Source organism: Grammomys surdaster, unplaced genomic scaffold, assembly GCF_004785775.1.
Source record: "Grammomys surdaster isolate TR1022 unplaced genomic scaffold, NIH_TR_1.0 958, whole genome shotgun sequence".
Classification (NCBI taxonomy): domain Eukaryota; kingdom Metazoa; phylum Chordata; class Mammalia; order Rodentia; family Muridae; genus Grammomys; species Grammomys surdaster.
Window position 1 is genome coordinate 4,310,953 of NW_021605377.1, and position 23,461 is coordinate 4,334,413.

The window sequence follows — 23,461 nt, forward strand, 5'->3', positions numbered from 1 at the left end:
AGAGAGAGAGAGAGAGAGAGAGAGAGAGAGAGAGAGAGAGAGAGAGAACAGGGAGTCAGTTCAGTAAAGAGGTAGGCAGGATGTCGAAGGAAATGGGAGAGGGGGAGATCAAAATCTAGTGTATGGAAAATATTTTTCAATTAAAAAAATCAGTATGCCCCACTCCTAAATAAGGGCAAACTGACAGACACGGCTAGTCATGGAAGTGATGGACTTCCAACTAGGACCAGTTCTTACCAAAGACTGGCATCCCCCTCAGTGACAGACTATCCTAAAGTAACTCTGTCTTAAACAAATGCATTTATTTCTCTCTCAAATGAAATCTGAAGCAGTGCACAGAGCGTCCATGGTCCTAAGACGGGGGCTATTTCTAGTTCCGAGGCTTCTCCGATTTCGCTTCTCTGTCTCTCTCAGCACACAGCTCAACCTCATGCTACACCGTGCAGTCAGAGGTGTAGACCTTACGTCTATGTTCTAGAGGACAGGACAGAGGCTTTTGTTGGTGTTGGTTTTTCTGTAACGATACTTCATAAAAACAATCTGCTGACATTCTACTGGTCAGAATCCATTTGCAAGGTCTACGTGCAGAGAAGGAACAAGGAGAACCTTCTTTCTGGGCAGTCACGTGCCCAACTAAATGCCTACTACTAAGGATGAAAAGAGGTAGATTTTAGGGGCAACTGATATTTATATCAAACCAGACACAGCTCACAGAGGAAAGAAGAAAGTGTATCACCACCACCGAGGAGTTGAGGTCCATGTCCTTAATCCCAGCACTCCGGCGTGAGGCAGAGGCAGGCGGATCTCTGAGTTGAGGCCAGCTTGGTCTACAGAGAACATTCCAGGACAGACAGGACTACACAGAGAAACTTTAATGTGTGGTTATGAGATTTCAGTTAAACAGTCGGATTTTGAATATCTAGGATTGTTCTCCCTCTCCATCCCCCACCCCATGCTGTTTCAGCCCATGCCTTGTCTGTTCCTGCTGTTTCCTTGACTCCTCTGCTTTCCCCATGGCTTTCAAAGCCCACCTCAGATGTTTTACCCTCTATTTTGCTACTCCTGACTCTTCCTAAAGAGATAATACTTGGCCCTCCAGAACGTCATGTATATGTGCTCCCTGGGCCCTGTCTTGTAGCCAAGCACCAGGCTGGATTAGGTCATCATGGGTCAGGCAGCGGAGTGAACATTAATCAGTAGTTTGGATACAGATCCCTCGTTCCCTCAGCTGTTTTCTAGGCGGCTAGTGTGGCAGAGTGCACTTAATTTCTGCAAATTACATTGAGCACTCGCAGAAAGTCTACGTGAAGCAAGAGGGGGAAATGAGAAGTCTTTGCAATCTTTTAGGGAAGTGGTAGGAAGAGGTGAGTTTTCCTGTCTTTCGAAACGTACAGTGTTTGCAGTTACAAAGCCCTTTTCAGGAACTTAATCTGATGTGATCCGTTTTGCTGAATAACACAGGCTGTTTCTCATTTCTCAGGTCTTCTTAAAAGTTGTTTACAATTAAATTGCCAAGCACCTTTCAACACTCCTTTGACTTCCACAGTAGGCGGAGCTGAGCTAGCCGTGCGGCTGTCCTATTACTGCCACTGTGGTCAGTGTGCATTTCATAATTCGTTTCTCACATGTTAATCTTTATTCCGGTTTAGGTATTTATGGCTGGGAATACACGAGAGAACCCGAAAACCAGGCAACAGTGAGGTCATTATATTACCAACAAACCAAAGCCCATTAAAAAAACAATTGCTGTGCCTCCCCGTCGGGGAATCGAACCCCGGTCTCCCGCGTGACAGGCGGGGATACTCACCACTATACTAACGAGGAACTGCACAGTGACAGGTTTTCTGATAGGCCTTTTCTCTATTCAAGACAGCCCCGCCCTCAACAAACGTACACCAATAGTCTTTGCGTTTCATGATGCCATCATGACTCCTATTGCAACTGAACAGAACTAAAATGAAAGCGTTCCATTAGACGTGTCTCCACTCCACTCAGCGTTTCCCTTAACCCACCCTACCCCTGCAGCAGACACCCCTCGGTTCCTTCTCGCACCGCCCCCCAATCCCATGCTGTCTAGCGCTAGCGCAAGCCTGATCGCGCTGCATCATGGGATTGGTAGTTCCGTCTTGTCCTTCACTAAGCCCCTCGGCGGGCTCGGAGCCTCCCTTTCCCGGGGTGCACCGCGCTCTCTACCCTCAGTGCTTCCCTCCGTTCTCGGGCTCGCGGTGAAAGTCTGGCGGTAGAGTGTCTGGGTGCTGGCTGACGTGCGGCGATCTCCCACAACCATGCCCGAGGTCGCGGATACTTGTTCCTTGGCTTCTCCAGCCTCGGTCTGCCGGACCCAGCACCTCCATCTTCGCTGCAGCGTCGACTTCGCTCGCCGGGCGCTGACCGGGACCGCCGAGCTCACGGTCCAGTCACAGGAGGATAATCTGCGCAGCCTGGTACGGGTCGCCTGTGCAGCGCCGCTTCTCCGGGGCCGCTGTCCTCCCGCTCCTCGCCCCTGCTCCCCGCGAGCCCTGAGATCGCTGGCTCTCCCTGCGTGGCCCCTCCTCGGGCTTCTGTATCTCTTTCTCAGCTCCCACACTCATCCCTTCCTCAGCTCCACTTTTACATCAGCACTCCTTCCTTAACCCTCCACGTATGATGGTCTCTTCCCGCTCCCTCCCCTTTTCCTGGATACATCTTAGCGTCCTAGCGCCCCTCACCCACTCCTGGGATACTTCGTCTTACCCCCATTCTCTGTCCCCTCGCTTAGTACCTCCAACCTTGTGGCCTCCTTCCTTGGCCCACTTCCCAGAATCCCCTCCAGTGCACGGTCCTTACTCCGCAGGCTCACCCAACTCTCAGATCCCACACCCTGTGTTCCAAGCCACTTAGGGTTCCCTGCCCTTTCCACCCCGTTTTAAGGTTTCCAGTCTCAGCTCTCTAAGAGCAAGTGCAACCCTTGCTCTTCAGGGACCCTTCCTGCCATTGCTTCTTATCGCTATTGTCTTCTGTTAGTTTAAGGACAGGTGGAATAGTCCAGCTTTCTAAGGATGGCCCAATACAGTTTTTAATAAGTGGTTCCAAGGAGCAAGTCATTATTGGGACAAGTCATTATTGCGTTTCTTATAAAATATGTACTTCTATAAACCCTAACCATTTGAATAAAGATTTGCTTAGAATCATGAAATACTCAATGGTTTGATCTGTTTCATATAATCGATAGTCAGTGTTCTTATGTTGTCTGAGGGTACAGGAAAAAAGTCATAGAGGACCATTTTAGAAATTAGAGGAACATGAAAAGACCAGCTGTATTCAGCCTGCTAACCAGAGTGTGTTTTGCAACGTTGTATGGTTATCTCTGCTGAAGCATGTCTGTTAAACAACCAGGGGTGGGATTTAGGAGTGAAATTAATGGGGTCAATGTTTGATCGAATTAGAAGTGTAGATAAGAACAGTGATTTTGCCCCGTAAAATATTTTGTTGTTGTTGTTTGACTTATAACTACTGAAAATAGTGTAAGAAAGAAAAACGAAGCCTTACAGGCAAAGAAGACGGCTATTTCCTTATAAGCCAACTGCACTTTGGTCTGGAAGTACGGTACTTGCTATCTTTTATTGCAGTGGAAGCTTTGCCCCAGAAGGACAGAAGTTTAGTCTTTGGACTCAGTTTTCTTTTATTAAAGAGAATTTTGCTGGCTTATGAGTGCTTCCTAAGACTGTCCTTTGTTCTGAGATAGAAAGCTCTATCTCTGCTCAGTGAGGAAGTGGAATTGGGAGACTTAAGTTTTTAACGGTGTCCCAATCTTAAAAGTTATCTTTTATCTTCACAATCCCCTAAGCTACAGAAATGTAAGACTTTGAAATTCTAATTTCTGGTTGGCATATCTGTTTAGTAATGTGGCTGGAATTATAATGTCCCGTTCTCTTCAAAAGAGGTTATTACAGTACAAAGTAACATCTGTTTGTAATTGTTTTGCTTGTTTATGGCAACAGCCTGAGACCAAATGCTTGGTACTATTTATATTTATTTGAAGATTACTTGTTTCTTTCCCTTAGTAGGGATTGCTTTCTTGAGACAGGGTCCCTCTATAGCTTAGATTGGCCTTGAACCCAATATATACCCCAGGCTGGCCTCAAACTTGTGATTCTCCTATCTCAAGTTCCTGAGTTCTGAGATTACAGGCATGAGCCACAACTGTTGACATATTTATGGTAGAAAGAAACTGTCTTTTTCTCTACAATTCAAATTCCTTGTGTAGCACTTGGCATGCAGGGGACACTGGGGAATTAGATTAATGGAACAAATTCAGTTAGAAAGCAGTGCCTAAACCTAATATAGGGTACATGGCCAACAGTGCTGTCTGCATCCCAAAGGTGTCATGACATCATGCCCTTCTACCACTGGCTCTGGTCTTTTCTAGGCCTTTCTTGGAATCTGTGACTGTAGGGTCGATGGTCCCTCTAAGAGGACTAATTCCCACCTTTCTAGAAGCCTTTTCAAGGTCTAGGTTACTTACATTGAACCTTGGTACTCAGAATTCATAACTTCCAGGCATTTGTTTCTTATCTTGAAATTTCCAGTCTTGTTTAGATGTTCTTCTGTTAGTGGCCCAGAGGGTTTTGTGTCCCTGTCAGCCACTAGGGAGTGGAGGGAGCCAGGTATTGAGTCTTCTTGCTGCTCAGGCTCTGGGTGCCGCTAAATACAATGGCTGAACTGAATATCACATCCAGATGGTTTGGAGTTTTGATTTTGATTTTATTCCATATACCCCTGTTTGTTTTTGTTTGTTTGTTTTCTCAAAGCAATCTGTGGATAAGTTTAAAAACTAGAAATAGGCATAAGCCTTTCTCTATTCAAACCTGCTTTTATTTATAAAGAACTTTAGCCAGACAGTGATGGTGCACACTTTTAATCCTAGCACTCAGGAGGCGGAGGCAGGCAGACCTCTGAGTTTGAGGCCAGCCTGGTCTACAGAGCTGGTTCTAGGACAGCCAAGGTTACACAAAGAAACCGTCCTGAAAAAAAAAATGTGCAAAAACTGGCTATGTAGTTTTATGATTCAGGGTTTGCCTAGCCTAGCATGCATGACCTCTTGGGTCTGATCCTTAGGATGTGGAAAAATAAAATTAAAACAATTTATATGGTATAATATTTTTAAAAGGATTCTAGAAGAAGAGGGTAAATGTAAGAGAGTCAAGATGGCATAGGGCTGAGTCGTGCTCTAAAGTTGGCATGGAACGCCCAGCAGCCTATGCAAAAGGCAAGAGGACTTCTGTGTGTTGCACGCCATCTGTTCAGGAGTACAGAGCTCTTTTTGTGTGTTGTCTAAAGGGACACTGTGACCATTTCTTATGATGATGTAGGTAGCAGTCGTTGTGGCTAGTCGGTGCTCAATTAAGTGCCTAATTGTAACTGTTCCGCTGTCCAGTTTCCTTTATTTTCCTCCTACAGTTTTTAGTGACCGTGATGGTATGTGTTGGTGCTGGGATTTTTTTTTTTTTTTTTTTAGGTTTTTCGAGACAGGGTTTCTCTGTGTAGTTCTGGCTGTCCTGGAACTCACTCTGTAGACCAGGCTAGCCTCGAACTCTCAACTCAGAAATCCCCCTGCTTCTGCCTCCCAAGTGCTGGGATTAAAGGCCTGCGCCACCACGCCACCACCACCACCGGCAATCATGATAGGAAAGCACTCACCAACTGAGCTACATCCCCAACCTCCCTTTCTGAGCTTGTCATCCATTAGCCTAAGGGGAGTCTAGGGAGTGGCTGTCTCTACACCTTCTAACCTCCAGTCCTTTCCCAGGCATATCAGGGACAGGATTAAAGCTTTGGAAGGTAGGGAGATAAGGCATAGTAGAATTCTAACTGCAGGGTTGGGACCAGTGATGGTGGTGGTGGACAGAAAGAGAAGAGAGTGTAGACACAATATAAAGAAATGACTCTGGGATTTGGGAAGGATTTGAGACCAGTTTGTGGATCGTGCCAACCATTTGGTACCTTGAGTAGTTCTAGTAAAAGATTCTGGATGTCAGAGGAGGGAGCTGACTCGGAGGGCACAATGATGGTGTTAGTTTTAGAAGCCTATCAAGTGTGAGGGGTGAAAGGATACAGCTGGCATAGCAGGGTGGGGTGGCATATTCCTGTATTCTCAGTGCACACAGTAGGAGTGCTAAGACAGGAAGATTGTGAGTTCAAGGCTAGTTCCACCTACAAGACGGGAGCCCTATCTTGAGAAGCAAACGAAGGTGTCTGGCACAATCTGGCCAAATATGTGTGTGAGCATGAGCAAGAGGGTGAAGGCTCATATTGGGATGTACCTGTATTCAGGAATTAAAGAGAAGAGAGGCAGGAGCGTAATAGTAGTCAGAGAACCATTTCCACAGAGTCAAGAGTCCAGTGTGGGGACCAAGTGGTCAAGCCCACAAGAGCGAGAATAGACAGAGGTCAAGTTACCAGGAAAGATGTTGTCGGCCAAGGAGACTTACAATAGCCAAGGTGCTAGAAAATGGGGGAGGAAATGATTCGACAGTGGAGGTGGCCATCTTAGATTGTCCTCAGTTTTAAAAAACATGAAGGAAGGAAAATAGACCAGTTAGAAACTGGAAGGACAGGGCAGAGTCTTCATAGTACTGTGAGAGGCCCTATTAGGCTGTTGGGAGACAGCTTGGTGGGTATAGGAAGGTTGAAAATTCCAAAAGAGCGTAATTGGACATGGTGAAAGTATCTGGTTTCTAGGGAGATTACTGGGATGGGAACTCAGACTTTCTGTTGCCCAAGACTGCTGCCCTAAATTGGCCACAGTAAGTAGGTGTGGTTGTTCAGCCTTCTGCAGACTCAGCTGGGCAGCTTTGCCTTCCATGGTTGACCATTGTTTAGCTGTATAACAATAGTGCCTAGCGAGTGCCAGCATTTGTTTCAATCAGGGGGTTTACAAAAGTACATCGTAGGAGTTGGGCTCTGTATTTTCTTTCAAAGAATATGTAGTGAAATGTTAATATGTTAAACTGAATGTTAATATGTTAAACTGAACATTTTTATAACAGAGAATTAAAGAATTAGTGAAATGTAGTGAAATGTTAATATGTTAAACTGAATGTTAATATGTTAAACTGAATATTTTTATAACAGAGAATTAAAGAATTAGTCCAAAGTATATGTATGTGAACATCCCAGAATTTATTATATATACAAGTCCCCAAACTCCAACATTTTCAGGTTGCATAGAGTGTTGAAAAGTAAGAGTCCTTAGCTGCTGTTGACTGCTTATTTTAGGTTCGTTTCTATTGTGTGATTAAATACTTTGACAAAAGCAGCTAGCATGGAAAAGGTGTTTCTTTGGCTTATAGTTTGAGGTTGTAGTCCGTCATTATTGGGCAGCAAGGCAGGAATTTGAAGTGTCTGTTACATCCACAGTGAAAAGCAGAGAATGAATGCGTGCTTACTTGTGCTCAGCCTCATCTCTACATTTATTCAGTTCTGCATCCAAACCTAGGGAATGACGCCACCCACGGTGGGGGTCTCTCCCCACCACAGTTAACACAATCAAGACAAAGCCCCACAGACATGCCCATAGGCCAACCTAATCTAGACAGTCCCTTATCGAGATTCTCTACCTAGCTGATTCTAGATAGACTATGTCAAATTAGCAATTAAAACATACATACATCTGCCTTTAATTCTTAGTTTCAATCTGTGTTTTACTCAGTAGCTAGTTTTATACTTCACCTATGTCTAGAATTTGTTTCTTCTGATACATGAAACTATCCTCTTATTTAATGTGATTTTAGACTTTGGACACCAAAGACCTTACAATAGAAAAAGTGGTGATCAATGGACAAGAAGTTAAATACAGCGTCGGGGAAAGTCAAGGTTACAAAGGCTCGCCGATGGAAATCTCTCTTCCCATCGCCCTGAGCAAGTATGGAGCTCTCCTTTTCTTATGACTGAGTAATAGCAAGATCTATTTTAAAAGAATGCAGACATCGTTCCTGTGTTTCTAATATTTGTTGATGTGTAGTGATTGGCGGTCACTTCTGTAATCCATGCACATTGGTGTTGAGAGTGAAAAATGGTAAGTTCTTCAAATACTGAAGAAATGAAGTGCATGAACCACTGGCGAGGAGGACACTGGGTAATGCTTCTGGAGCAGCCCATCATTTCACTGTTGTCTGGAGTGGTGGGAAGCATGCCGTTTCTGGATGACCTGGGGAATACGTGAAACCAGGCACTCTCTGCCTCTACCCCAGAGGCTAGCCGCTGTCACTGCTGGAGTGAGAATTCCGAATGTATGGAGGCTGACTTCCTGCCACTTTAAATGTCAGTGCTTAAAGCCTCCATAGTTATTTAAGCCTCCCTCTGCCTAGGAGCTGCACTTCCAACTAAGAAAGCGACTCACAGAGAAAGCTGCTCACTTAAGCAAACAGTAGCCAGAATCATCACACACAGGGAGTGTGTCTCACCCCTTGATACCTGGGGGAAGGAGAAAGAGTAGAAACCATTACCTGAAACAAGGATGATCTACTGCCATCTTCCAATGTCTTTATGCCTTCTCCCCTTTAAGAAAGAGAAAGGAAACCCAAGCATAGCCTGGGTGACAGAATCATTTACTCTATTCTACTGGCAAAGAAACTGGTCAAGTCATTGGCCTAGCGTACAGTGGTGGAGTCAGGGTTTCAGTCCAGGTTGGGCTGCCTGGCTCCAAAGCTCTTGCTCCTCCTTTGTTGTCAATGTTTCTGAAACTCTAGGATGAAGAACCAGTTTTTGTTTTCCTGTAGCCTATCACAGAAGGATACTTAGTAAATCTCTATGTATGAATTACTTCGAGGAAGAGTTTTTCAAAATTAGATTCTACAGTTACAAAAATCACTACAAATGTCTTTCCCTTGATGTGACTTACCATGCCACCCAGCAGCGCTGGGTTGGGTCATGTGCTGCCACCCACCACTGAGGTACGGCGATGACATTGATTCTCGAACATCCCCACTGTCACAGAAAACACAATCACAGATGCAAAGTATGGGACACACTGTGGGCCGCTTGACTGATTGTCATCCTATCATGTGGTCGTCAGTGTGATACTGAGAAGAAACCACGGGCTAACATTCAAGTAGCAAAGAGTCAGATTTACATAAGCTGCTGCGTCTAGAACTCACGCTAAACCAGTGGGACCTCAGGAAATTGCTCATGCTGGTTCCTGTATGTGTTCTGAATTCAAATTCTGCGAGTAATTCTACTCTACTAATATCTTATTTGTTTCATGCAGAAATCAAGAGGTTGTTATAGAAATTTCCTTTGAGACGTCTCCCAAGTCCTCTGCTCTTCAGTGGCTCACTCCCGAACAGACGTCAGGAAAGCAGCATCCGTATCTCTTCAGTCAGTGCCAGGTAAAAGGATGCTCAGAGACGGCTGGGAAGTTCCCAGCCATGCAGACAAATTTCATAGTTCATAAAGCAACATATATTCTCATTGATATCTTGCTATTAATACTGCTTTTTTAAAAGTCAGATTTCTTTAATTTTGAAACAACCTATCTAAATGGAAATATTTAGGGCTTATTTATACTTAACTTCCCAAACACCTAGAGTACAACCTGCCCTTGAGTGGGGACTCAGTGAATGGCTCTGAAATGCAAGGAGAATTCAATAAACAAAAGTCATGTTGGTTGCAGAAAGGCTACCTGTGGAAAAGAGCACTCTGAAAGACCGAGTTCCTGATTGCAAAATAGATTAAGTATACTTTTAAAGTGACATGATTTCAGACACTTCTATGCTCCATTTTAAAGCGAGAGATGAAATACGCTGCAATTAGAGATAGTCTGTTACAAGAATAAATACAAAACTTTTCTAAAGAAAAAAGTCCTAATTGTCTTAATAATCCAATCACTTATGATTAAAGAAAGCCCCTGATTAAACATTGACTCTATTTCCAAGGCATCAGGTCAAACACTGCATGTTTAGTTATCTTAACACCCACATGTGCTAGCTGTATGTTAAATTCAAGTGCAGTTTTAAATATGTAAAGTATCAAAGCATGACTTAAACGTATTTACTTTGTATGACACTGCTTGAAGTAGTCCTTTTAATCTAAGAAAATTGTTTGGAAGAAGTCTAGGGCTGTAGCTAACCTGAAGCCTTGGGTGGTGTCCTCAGCACCCCATGAGCGGGCTATGGCGGAGTATATTTGTGTTCCCAGAACTTGCTGAGTGTGTAGAAGCAGAGGGATCAGAAGTACAAGGTTGCCAGGCAGTGCTGGCACATGGGAGGCAGAGACTGGCTGATCTCTTATGAGATCAAGGCCAGCCTAGTCTACAGGGTGACTTCCAAGATAGCCAGGGTTACATAGAGAAACCCTGTCTCAATACTCCCCCCTCCCCAAAGTACAAGGTATCCTTGGTTACATAGCTAACTGGAGGCCAGCATTGGCTACATGAGACCTTGTCTCAAAAAAAAAAAAGACAAACACCCCAACACCCCCAAAACAATAATAAAACCCACAGAAAGTGACTTGAAAATGGAGACAAGAATATACAAGTCGTGTATGCTGTATCACTTCATAATAGCTGATTTTGAATGAGTATTTCTCGTAGAATTGACGATAAGGTTCAGTTACTAAGAAATGTAATGCGTGTAAATCCCAAGAATGTCAATTTTAAATACATCTTTCCCGGTTTTTACTGGCAGTGGTGTTTAAAGTACAGGAAACAGATTAAGAATCCGTTGCAGTTGTCTGGGAACAGGCAGACGTGACTTGGATGGACGCCTGCAGCTGTTGACCACAGATGTTTCTTACCCAAGTTTGATTTGCCCAATGAAAGTCGTCTAGAAAGGCTGTTGCTTCGCCAGGCCACCTGTCCACAGGCTGGGGAGAACACTCAGGCAGTGCGTTCTGGGAACCTGCCTCAGGAGAAAGAACTAGTTAGCTCTTCTGGTTGTACTTTATCCCAGTTATATATATATATATAATAAGTTATATAATATATATTAAAAGTTAATATATATATATTAAAAGACGTATCCATTTTTATTGTATGTATGTTTATGGCTGTTTTGTCTGCATGTATGTCTTTGCACCATATACGTGCAGTGCCCAAGAAAGCCAGAAGAGACTGTTGGATCCCTGGAACTGTAGTTCCAGACAGCTGTTAGAGGACACATAGGTGTTGACAGCTGAACCTGGGTCCCTCCCCGCCCCCCCAGCAACAAGTGCAGTATTTTTGGTGGAGGGTGGGGGGTGGAGGTGTGGCCAGGCAGGGAGTGGTAATGGTGGTTTCGAAACAGGATTTCTCTATGTACCCCTCCCTGGCTGTCTTGGAACTTGCTCTGTAGACTAGGCTATCCTAGAACTTAGAGATCCTCTTGCCTCTTCTTCCTGGGTGTGGGATTAAAGGTATGCGCCACCTTGCCCAGATAGCTATGACATTTTCAGTGTGTTTTAGTAGAGTCTGAGGAGTTTTTCAAGTTTTTATTTTATTATTAAAATTAGCACATAATGTATTATGGTAGATATCATTATGACTTTTTTTTTTAAACAAAATATATCTAGGAGACCCTAGGGATTTTTAAGGAAGTTCAGGATTTTTAACAGCTTCAGAGAGGGTGTTAGTATGAATACTCCCTTAAGCACGGCATAGCGTCCTGTCCTAATGAAGCCTGGCTTCTTAGCTTGTTAACAATAGATCAGACAGGCAGCTTGTAGAATTGCAGAGTCTATGTCCAGTCTTTGTTAGAGCCGTGTTTCTGAAGGACTGATGCAAGACAGTGTGCAAGTTTGTGTCATAGTAGCGCCCTTTTCCCTCAGGGCTCCTGTGAGTTCCTCTGTGGATGTGATTGTCAATAGTGCTCAACTGTTTATTTAACCATTCAACAGAATTGTGAGGGTTCACTGGAGACAAGTATCTTTCTCCCTTTTAGGCCATCCACTGCAGGGCATGCATGTGCCTGTGTGTGTGTGTGTGTGTGTGTGTGTGTGTGTGCGTGCGAAAATGCGCACGCACGCTGCATGTTGTTTGCGTGTGTATGGGAAGCCAGAGATTGACAGCAGGTGTCTTCTCCAGTCTCTTTCCTTCTTATGTTTTGATACAAAGTATCTCATTGAACCTGAAACTCACCAACTTGGCTAGACTGAACAAGCCAGTGAGGTCCAGTGATCCCCCTGCCTCCACCTCTCCAGCACCAGGATTACAGGAGTGTGCCATAGGACCAGGCTTTACAAAAACAAAACAACATAAACCGAACTGAACTGAAAAACAAGGAAACCGTGGCCTCAGGGGCCAAACTCAGGTTCTCATCCTTGCCTGACAAGCAGTGTATTTAGTGAGCAGCTTCTCAGTACTGAAATCTGATTATCTTAAACCCACAGACCTTTTCTTGCTGCTCTAAAAGATACCGTGAGATTTGAAAAGTATGTTACTCTTTTCAGACAGAAGATAGGAAAAGTCTGTGCTGTGACGTTAGGTATTTCTGTGTAACTTGATTTGTGAGAAAAGGGAGTAGCTATGTCTTTGTCTTTCTCCTTTTTAGGCCATCCACTGCAGGGCAATCCTCCCTTGCCAAGACACTCCTTCTGTGAAATTAACCTATACTGCAGAGGTAAGCATTACAGATGACAGACGAATTAAAGAAGTGAATGTGTGAATGATAAGAGGGGACATTCACGTTTCGGAGGTAGAAATATTGTACTTAATACGTTTCCGCTGCGTCTGCAGATCTCATTTTGGATCTCTAATTAAAAGGTAGTTTTAAACATTATAATTATGAAAAAGGGAAATCATCCTATTCTCATTTCAAAAAAGAAATTAAAATTCTGGATCTAAAGATTTAAGAATTTAAGACCACTTTTTCCCTAAAAGTGCACTCTGCAGCCGTGACCCCTGTGTGCAGACGTCCCAGGCAGCAGCTACTGGACTTGTCTGTATGTGTGTCCAGTTCCTTTGTCACTGGTACTTCTGATCCCTTTGGTGAAGGTTGGATTATAATTAATGAACACCCTTCCAGAGGCTGTGTCTCCTTAGACCAAGCAAATAAAAAGAAGACCAGTGTTTATTCATGGAAGCTGCTTTCTTCCCAGTTTCTCTGTAGCCCAGACATACTTTATTAGTGCTATAGAAAATTATGCTTGCAGGCACAGGACCTCTGAGTTCAGGACTATTCTCTATCACTGAATTGTGTGACCGAAACAAGCCTGAATGACTTCACAGCTGGGATGGTCACAAACTATCCCTAACCATGCTGTTAGCGTCTGAGGGCCACTGTTGTCCCGTGAACATCTCTTTATCTAAACGATGAGAGGATGAAGCTAACCCCTGCTGGCTGACCCTGGCTCAGAGCTCTGTTCTGTGCCTGTCTCCATTATAGCTGGGAGGCCTGATCCATGCAAGAACAGGAGGTCAAACCTGTGTGTACTTGCTACATCATGGACACTCATTGGTCTCAGGATCCCAGAGCTAAGGGACACACATCCATGACCCTCTATGTTTTATGATTTCCAGAAAAAATGATTTCATGGTTTCTAGCCAAAGTTGTCGTTACTCTCCCTTAGAAAATACTGATTGTACCTCCAAGTTCTAAGTATAAGATGGCCAAAGCTATATTCTCTGGCCTGCTGCGAGTATATCATCTTTTGAGTTTATTTGGGGACAGTTGGTGGCTGCCAGTTTTATTTGTGGTGCTGTTGTCTCTTCATTTTCATTATTCCTTAAAGAAAGACTGTGACATTTTACCCATATTTGGTGGAGAAACTGAGGCTCGGGAAGGTTATACACATACCAAATAAGTTAATGTTCTAATATAGTTTCTCCCCAAATCCTGCTCTTAATATTCCTGAACAGAAAGATCTGTCACATTCATGATTTAGATGCTTTTCCATGTTGCTGGTCCTATTTACAAAGCTCACATGTATGTGCATTTTTTTTTTTTTTTTTTGTTTTTCGAGACAGGGTTTCTCTGTATAGCCCTGGCTGTCCTGGAACTCACTCTGTAGACCAGGCTGGCCTCGAACTCAGAAATCTGCCTGCCTCTGCCTTCCAAGTGCTGGGATTAAAGGCGTGCGCCACCACCGCCAGGCATATATGTGCATTTTTAAGTCCAGAGTCTATCATGTAGTCAAGATTTTTAGTTTTAAGATGCTCAGACACTTGCTATACATCTTAAACTAAAGGGATTAGTTTTCTTTTGTCTAGGTATCTGTCCCAAAAGAACTGGTGGCTCTCATGAGTGCCATCCGTGATGGAGAAGCCCCTGACCCAGAAGACCCCAACAGGAAGATATACAGATTCAACCAGAGGGTAAGAGCAGATCAGAGTCTAGATTTTGTCTCAGTAGCAAACTTGAAAGAAAATGTACCTATTCAGGGAGTCTGGGAACACGGTAGACTTTAAAATGCAGCCTTTCTCACCTGTTCTCTCCTATTTGTTACACTTCTAGGAAGAGGTTGCTGGGTAGGCACGGCTGGGAATGCCTGACTACACTCCAGGATCCAGCCCTAGTCAGCTTCCTGGTTTTATTTTTGTTTGTTTGTTTGTTTTATTAGTTGTTTTGAGACAGGTTTTCTCTGTGTAGTCCTGGCTGTCCTGGAACTCACTCTGTAGACCAGGCTGGCCTCGAACTCAGAGATCCACCTGCCTCTGCCTCCTGAGTGCTTGGGCTGAGTGCTGGGATTAAAGGACTGTACCATCAATGCCCAGCCTGTTTTCCTGTTTCCTTTTAAGTACTCATCCTCTCATTGGCTTCTCACATCAGTGTGCCCTGTGGCTAGCCAGAGAATCTGTAAAAGGGAGAGTTACCAGAAAAGGACAGTGTTACCGCCCAGTAAGTTCAAAATCTGACACGGCTGGGACTTAACTGAACTTGTATCTTTGACCTTCAGCGGACAGAATGGACCTGTCTGTGCATACCTACCCGTGAGATATGTTTTCTTAATTGTCTTCACGGTGGACAATGTTGCTTCCTTTTCAGACCTATGATATCATAGCTTTGGAATCCACTTACTGCTGGTTTAAGATATAAAGGAATTTAAGGGGAAAATGTTTTAAAAGTTCGAAGAGGAAAAAAAAATCCAAAAATATAACGGAGAAGCATCTGTGTATTTAACTCTTATTTTTGAGAAACCCTTAATATACCGTTTAAATTTGTTCAGCCCTGGTTTTTGCCTATCAGTGGTATTCCTTTCTGTAGACTAAGAGGGAAATGAATGTTTTGAAGTGTTTCTGTATCATATGTTTGAACTGTTTGAGAAGGACTAAAGGCTAGTTCATAGCAATGCTTGGAGATTTAAAGAAGAATCACATCATTTTAAATCTGAACTGTCTTGCTTACCCCATATCTGTGCACTGATGCAACCCGTACTGTGTGTGTTTGTCTCCTCCAGGTTCCCATACCATGCTACCTGATTGCTTTAGTTGTTGGAGCTTTAGAAAGCAGGTGAGTTCTGCACACATTTTGAGGTTTCTAAAAAGACGAGACCGTAGGCAAGTTGAACTGCAGGCAGGGTTGACAAGTAGAGAGAGCACTGTGTATTGCCCAAGATGTCAGGCTGACAGCTTTAGGGAAATTCAAATTGCAGGCAGCAAATGAATTTTGGTTAGAAAGTCTTCACCACTGTGCCTTAGGTTATCCAGATGTGAAGTGAGCCTGCTCTTACGGTTAGGCCGAGAGCAAGACTCTGATGTGAGCCTGAACAAGTCATGCCTCACATTCTCCATTTCCTTCTCCTAGAAACTATAGTCTGCCACTCCAGCCTCATTGTTAGCCTCGGAGATAAGATATGCAAAGCCCTTGGAATCCTAGAAATAATTCAGAAATAGAGTATCTTGATTAAAGTTTTACCAATAGCTAAAGTGTTCTTTCGTTTGGTTGGTTATTTTGTTTTGTAGCCAGAGTCGCATTATATAGCTCTGGCTGGCCTGGAACCCACTATGTAGACCAGGCTGGCTTTGAACTTGAGATCTACCTGCCTCTGCCTCCCACATGCTGTGATGAAAGCTGCACTCCACCACACCCAGTTTCTTATTTCATATCTTTATCCATGTGTGTACATGTATGTGGCAGGTGCACTTATGTGTGTTAGGCATAGGACACGTGCACACTTGGTAACCACTGTTCTGCTTACACGCCTCCACCTATGTTGATTACTTCACAGAAACAGAGTCATGCAGCACGTGCCTCTTGCAGGCCACTTTATTTCACTGAGCATAGTATATTTGAGGCTTAGCTGTGTTACATTGTGTGACAAGACTTTTGCTTCTTCCACTGATTTATGACGTGCGTGTCCAGCATAACCAAGTGTGTGTCTCACCTTCTTCTGGAATTATCTTGTTCTATTTCTGCCTGGGTGTCTGCATTGTGAAGCTGAGATAGGACCCTGTATTCCCAGAGGTCTTAGCACACAGCCAGGAGCTAACTTAACCCTTTGGGGGCACTTCATGCCTCTATTTTCCTTTAACTTGACTGTGCCTCTGCAGAGAGTTGCTGCTCTGTGTTTAACAGCAGGTTAGCTACCTCAAGCGATTTGGCCTCCTCCCTCCCCATCAGTGCATGGCCAGTCCTGTCTTACTTTACAAGAGTTTGTTATTACAAGATGTCTAGGTTCTTCTTAGACCCAGGTGAGTAATTTGACTTGAACTTCGTTCTTATGAAGCTTTTTCATTTTGCAGGCAAATTGGCCCAAGAACTCTGGTGTGGTCTGAGAAAGAGCAGGTGGAGAAATCTGCTTATGAATTTTCTGAGGTTGGTCATACATTCCCTTCCTAATATTATGAGGTGGTAGGTTTTAGGTTCGTGAGTACTGAGATAGCTGTAAGCACTTGTTGTGTGTGTGTGTTTGCAGTTGCCACTTTGTGCTTATCATTTCAATAAAGATTTTTGATTTGCAACCTTCACAGAAAGCCGTTTGCACTTTTAAGAAATGACTATTATGACCATCAAGAAGAGATGTGTATGCATTCATTTTTTTTTCCAGACCGAATCCATGCTTAAAATTGCAGAAGATCTGGGGGGACCCTATGTTTGGGGGCAGTACGACCTTTTGGTTCTGCCCCCATCCTTCCCGTACGGTGGCATGGAGAACCCTTGTCTCACGTTTGTAACTCCGACTCTACTGGTAAGAAAGATTTCTTCATTTGAAATAGAGGGCTCAAAAATAAACCTGGACGAAGGGCTGGGGTGTAGCTCAGCAGATGAAGTGCTTGCTGCATAGTTAACGAGGACTTGAGTTTGACTTCCCAGATCCCATGCGAAAAGGCTGAGTGTGGCTGTATACACCAGTCATGGGCCAGGAGGTGGAGACAGCAGGGCCTGGACCATAGCCTTCCTTGGCCCAGGCCAGTGAGAGATACTGTCTCAAAATCCGTGGAGGCCAGTATGTGAATAATAGAAGCTAAGGTTGTCCTGTGACTTACACACACACACACACACACACACACACACACACACACACACACATGGGTGGGGTGGTGGGGAAGAACTTTAAATGCCTAGTAATATTTTAAATATATTTTTGTTTGTATAACCTTTATTTCTAATTTTATTACTAGTTCTGGTTATCAAAATTCCACTTTTTCAAAGGAGAATGATTTGGCTATTGGGGAAAGGAAACAAAATATTCAGAGTATTTTGAATTGAGAGTAGCCCTGCCATGCAACATACTTTGGACGGATTATGTATCTAGACAAAGGATATACATCATTCATACTTGGCAGTCAGGTACTAGGCAAACAAAAACTTAGTGCCCAGCGTCTAAGGGAAGATTGGCCTACCACACATTGCTGTTTTATAGACCAAGTGAGCTACTTTGAGTTCTACTAAGAATCTGGCAAGGACTTAGTTAGCAACTAAGTAAATTGGCATATGCCATAGAACACATTGAACAGTATAAATTTTCCTTTAATATATTGTGAATTATAAGAAAGGAGGGAGTGGGAGGTTGTGCTTAAAGTCATGTAGACCAGAGGTCAGACCTGGCGAAACCCACCTCAGTGCTGGCTGCCTGTAATCCCAGCCTCAGAAAGCAGAGATGTGATTCCCCAGAGCAAGCTACCTCAAGGCAGACAAGCCTTGGGCATCCACATGCACATGCACATGTACCCATAGACATGTGTACACACACACACATACACACACACAGACACACACAGAGAGAAAGAAGGAGTGGGAGTGGGGAAGAAGCATAGTAGTCCTACCGGTGTTAAAAAGGTTTCTGTGATTAGGGAAGGGAAGAACGATATTTTTGCTTTCTAATCCGTGTCTGTTGAACCTGTTGAGGTACCAGAGTAGACATATAGTGGCCCATTAGGCCAAGTCTGAGAGGTAAGGTTGGTGTTGTCAGCTGCAGCTGTCATCTGAAGATGGAAATTCTAAGATGTTTTCTTTTTTGTAGGCAGGTGACAAGTCACTCTCCAACGTAAGTGAACATTTCTTGTTACGATCTTAACCCTCAAGAAGTTGTTAAAATACCCACTGTATTGTTCAGTAGATATTATTGTAAAAGAAAACTGGGTTATCCTCTTACTACTTCAGCAATTAGATTTAATACAGGAAAGAAAAATTTAGCTACATATATATGATACATAATCACAAAAACAAGAATTGTTATTTCCTGTGTATGAAACATTTTAATTACATACATGTTCATTTAATTTAATATTTTCTATGTTTTTTTCCTTGGTGGTAGTTGTTTCTAATCCATTAGCATGTTCTATTCATTTTTGGTCTTTGATTAAATTGCATTTTCCTCCCGAAGTAAGTCATTTTTGAATACGTTTTTAAAAACATTGAGTCGGAGGCAGAGACAGGCGGATTTCTGAGTTCGAGGCCAGCCTGGTCTACAGAGTGAGTTCCAGGACAGCCAGAACTACACAGAGAAACCCTGTCTCGAAAAACAAAAACAAAAACAAACAAACAAAAAAAAAACATTGAGTCATGTGAAGCTAAAAGAAAGTATTTAGCTTCGTTTAGGATGAGGTACTCTGTCTGACCATTAATCCCTTAACACTGTCCCCCTCAGGTTATTGCACATGAAATATCTCACAGCTGGACAGGAAACCTAGTGACTAACAAGACGTGGGATCATTTTTGGTACGATGGTTTTGTTTTATTGGCTGCTCTTGCTGATCCTTCTCCTGCCTCCCACCCACCGCCACCGCTGTTTCCTCTGTACATCTTTCTCTCTCCTTATGGTCACTATGATACAGAGTTTCAAATCATCCTGCAGCACCTGTCACAGCGGTCGATACAGTCTAGGCGTGCAGTTCATCCCTGCCGCTAACTTTCTGACATTGCCTTGTTTTAACACAGACTTGGCAAAAGCAAAATTGCCGCTTCCTTTTCTCTGCTGCCACCTGCTGGGCTGGGCTTGCTGTCGTCTTAGTTGACTGCCTGGGCCTCTCTAGGTAGCAGGGCCTGGGATGTAGAGGCCATGCTATATACAAGGGCTCTCCTTCCTGGCAAGACAAAAAAAGAAAAGATCTGCTTGGTTAAGATGCTTTTTCCTGTCTGCTGGGACAGTACCCATTTTTTTGTTTTGTTCCCTTTCAGGTTAAACGAAGGACATACTGTCTATTTAGAGCGCCACATTTGTGGACGTTTATTTGGGGAAAAGTTCAGACATTTCCATGCTTTGGGAGGATGGGGAGAGCTACAGAATACGGTAAGAAGGGTGGGCTTCTGAAAGAATCCTTCAGCCTCGTATAGTCATTACCAAACTGGGTTAATAAAGTGTCTTTTTAGCAACAGGGTAGCCATATTTACAGATGTAGAGAATGTGACAGGTACTATATAATTACCTCTTGATACATGCCATGCATGACCATGTTCCAAACTGAGAGCCAAAAAACACGTATGTTTTCTGCTGCTAACATAGCTGATTTATTGCATTGAATTTTATGTCAGTACTTGTGTTTTTTGTTTGTTTGTTTGTTTATTTGAGACAAGGTTCTCTGAAACAGCCCTAGCTATCCTGGAACTCACTCTGTAGACCAGGCAGGTCTCGAACTCACAGAGACCTGCCTGCCGCTGCCTCCCGAGTGCTGCAATTGAAGGTGTCCACCACCACTGCCTGGCCCTAATACTTGTGAATTTTTAAATGTACTCTCCCCAACTCTAAATGCACCGGTCAGACATTAAATCATCTTTCTAGTCCTTTTGTCAAAGTAAAGCCTGTTATTAGCAAGGCATATCCGAGACATATCTTGCCATTCATATAGTTAGATTCCAGGAGTGATAGCAACATACCGTTTCCTGTCTGTACGTTGAACGTTTAGAAGCCTGTTGCATCCCTGAGTGAAACAGAGCCTCCCCAGCAGCTTGCAGGCGCAGTAACAGTCCTCTTCCTATGTGAACACTCACCTCATTCCATTGGGTTGCAGATAAAGACGTTTGGGGAGTCCCATCCCTTCACCAAGCTCGTGGTTGATCTGAAGGACGTAGACCCCGATGTAGCCTATTCCTCCATTCCCTATGAGAAGGGCTTCGCATTACTCTTCTACCTTGAACAACTTCTTGGGGGACCAGGTAAGTAGCTGCCATTGTCCAGTGGTTGGCTTTCGTTTGCTTGCTTATTTGCTGTCTGTTTTTGTCTCTTGGAGGGTGATATGAAGAGTAGGGATGAATTATAAACTGTTCCTAGTCTTTTTATACTACCAGGTCAGTCTGCTGGAGACATCTGCATTGCTATCTGGTCCTGCTTCATCCGTAAGACTCTACACAACCCCTTAACTAGAGGATGTGGCTTGACTTTTTTTTTTTTTTTAAATCTCATTATACTTAAGGAATTAGGGTAATAATATAATATCCACAGACAAACTTCCTATAATCCAGAAGTTTATGAGTGGCAAATGAGAGCTCTCCTACCCCTCACCAGTCCCAGGGTCACCTCATTAGCACTTTGATTCAAGTGGCTCTGGATCTTATTCGAGGGGTAGATGACCAGTCTCACAGACACACAGAATGATTCTAATAACAAAATCAGAGATCCTGTAGACTCTTACCGATGGTTCACTTCCTCCACTGAAGTTCCCAGTAGTTGCTGCAATTCTTGTTTTTCTTCTTCTTCAAGTTTTCATGGATGTGAAGTCACCTGCAGTAAGCTTTCTCCTCACCGTGGGTCTTAGCCACCTCACCATAGGGTTCCCCCTCTCACCTTTTCACCTTGTGGCTTCATTTTGGAATATCTAAATTGGCAGTGCCATTCTCGGCTTGTACCCTGTGGCCTTCAGTAAATAAAACAAGTACTCCTAGAACACAGTGTTGTGTATCTCAGCGGGGTCCCTGAGAACCCAAGCGATTAGTAGAGTATTTGGAGAGAGACCAATCATGTTACTTTTTTTTTTTTTTTTTTTTTTTGGTTTTTCAAGACAGGGTTTCTCTTTATAGCCCGGGCTGTCCTGGAACTCACTCTGTAGACCAGGCTGGCCTCAAACTCAGAAATCCACCTGCCTCTGCCTCCCAAGTGCTGGGATTAAAGGCGTGCGCCACCACCGCCCGGCTAATCATGTTACTTTTATCACAGTGTACTCTAATGATTTCTGCTTCATTACGAGTGTCTTAGTTAGGGTTTACTGCTGTGAGCAGATACCATGACCGAGGCAACTCTTATAAGGACAACATTTCATTGGGGCAGGCTTTCAAGTTCTGAGGTTCAGTCCATTATCATCAAGGTGGGAGCATGGCAGCATCCAGGCAGGCATGGTGCAGGCAGAGCTGAGAGTTCTACATCTTCATCTGAAGACTGCTAGCAGACTGACTTCCTGGCAGCTCAGATGAGGGTCTTAAAGCCCACACCCACAGTGACACACCTACTCTGACAGGGCCACATCTTCTAATAGTGCTGCTCCCTGGGCCAGTCATATGCAAACCGTCACAACTAGTTATGGTTGATAACCTCTTCCCATGCCACATGTATGAATTAGAGTTTCCCATAGGTCTGTCCATATGGAAGACAGTAGGGTTTGTACTGTGTGCCCCTCAGGCAAGAGAGTTTGACTGTCTTATGTATTTGTTCTGCATCTGATTTTTACATCTTTAAGCTCAGTGTTTTGCATCCTCGTAGTCAGTGCACGTGACTCCATCTCTCACACAGATGCGCTGGGTTTATGTGACATTATATGGATGGCCTGGGAGGGGTCCCCGTTTCAATTGGCTTTGAAGGCTCCTGCCCTTCCATTCTGTTTGTCAGATCTTACTCCCCGTTTCCCATCGATGAGGGTTATTGCTTTTGAACTTGAGTTATTCATGCTCTGTATCTTTGTTATGTTATCCTGGCTGGAAGGAGAATTTTTCTTCTCCCCTGTGTCAAAATAGACTTGAGACCTGCCTCCTGTCCTGAACATTCTTTCATTGTTTAAAGCTCTCCTTGGTCCTCTGAGTATTCTCTGTTGCCTGTGGTTACCAGAACAATGTAACTGCAAAAAGAGGTCAAAGAATTGCCTTCCTGTGAATTGGTTTCTGTTTCTTACTTTTAATTTCTTTCTTCTTCTTCTTTTTTTTTTCTAACCCCTAGAGGTGTTTCTAGGATTCTTAAAGGCTTATGTTGAGAAATTTTCCTACCAGAGCGTAACCACTGACGACTGGAAGAGTTTCCTATATTCCCACTTCAAAGATAAGGTTAGCTTTAAATTCTTTCTACTTTTCATGCTCCATGTAGCTCTATAAACTACTTATCAGGCTATGTGTATGTCATAATCATAAGTATGGGCACAGAATTTGCCATAAGACTCCATTTATGTATTCTGATTCCTTTTCGGAACACTAGTGATGCCTGCAAGTTTGTATGCTAATTCACTAGATTTAATCGGTCCATGTTATTTGCGTATGTCAGAATGTCATGTTGTCTTCCAGAAACAGACATGATGATGATCTGTTGCTTAATACAAACTTTCAAAAGAAACAAGATTTAGAAATGATCTCGCTGTGGCAGAGTGTCTGCTCACTCACGGGCTTGTTACAACCTCAGGGAAAGTCTTTCTGTAGATCATGACTGGCTGTGCTTCCTGCTCGCAGGTGGATCTTCTCAATCAAGTTGATTGGAATGCCTGGCTCTATGCTCCCGGCCTGCCTCCTGTCAAGCCCAAGTGCGTACTCACTATATGGCATACTAACTACAAATGCGTTGGGCTGCATGTATAGCTATCTCGGGACAGGTGGCTGAAGGCTGCAGGTTGGACACACTCAACCTCAGCCCTTTCAGAGGATCTGGAAAAATCATGTGCTTTTCTTAAGCTAGTCAGCAAAGAGAACAAAGGGGCTTAGATTTCTTAGATTTCCATGCTTTACAAACAGATCTGTTTAACTGATTGCAATTACTACTGTGTGCTTTGTTTCTACCTGAGGATGGTGAGGGACTCAGTGAAGAGTAAGATAGTTTCTTCTTTTAAAGGTTTTTTGAAGGCTAGGTATACTGCCTCTCGCCCCAGCCCTTGGGAGGAGACAGAAGGATTATGAGTTCAGGGTTTATGTAGCAAGACCTGTTCTAAAATATGCATATACAT

At 43.6% G+C, this 23,461-nt stretch overlaps 1 protein-coding gene and 1 non-coding gene across 3 annotated transcripts in view; one reads left to right on the top strand and one right to left on the bottom strand.

The window, feature by feature from the left end:
* Window positions 1-1,752: 1,752 nt before the first annotated feature.
* Window positions 1,753-1,824, bottom strand: Trnad-guc. The gene has a single exon. It is a non-coding gene; the product is annotated as a tRNA-Asp (tRNA).
* A 348-nt stretch (window positions 1,825-2,172) lies between these two features.
* Lta4h (leukotriene A4 hydrolase) overlaps window positions 2,173-23,461 on the top strand; it is a 32,123-nt gene continuing 10,834 nt past the window's right edge. For both annotated transcript variants that reach the window (XM_028783060.1, XM_028783061.1), the window contains exons 1-14: window positions 2,173-2,444; window positions 7,773-7,903; window positions 9,248-9,368; window positions 12,504-12,572; window positions 14,162-14,266; window positions 15,349-15,401; window positions 16,634-16,706; window positions 16,939-17,079; window positions 18,355-18,378; window positions 18,982-19,052; window positions 19,512-19,623; window positions 20,342-20,486; window positions 22,474-22,577; window positions 22,974-23,044. In XM_028783060.1, the coding sequence (XP_028638893.1) occupies window positions 2,286-2,444; window positions 7,773-7,903; window positions 9,248-9,368; window positions 12,504-12,572; window positions 14,162-14,266; window positions 15,349-15,401; window positions 16,634-16,706; window positions 16,939-17,079; window positions 18,355-18,378; window positions 18,982-19,052; window positions 19,512-19,623; window positions 20,342-20,486; window positions 22,474-22,577; window positions 22,974-23,044 (1,379 nt within the window). In that variant the 5' untranslated portion in view covers window positions 2,173-2,285. The remainder of the gene's footprint in view (window positions 2,445-7,772; window positions 7,904-9,247; window positions 9,369-12,503; window positions 12,573-14,161; window positions 14,267-15,348; window positions 15,402-16,633; window positions 16,707-16,938; window positions 17,080-18,354; window positions 18,379-18,981; window positions 19,053-19,511; window positions 19,624-20,341; window positions 20,487-22,473; window positions 22,578-22,973; window positions 23,045-23,461) is intronic.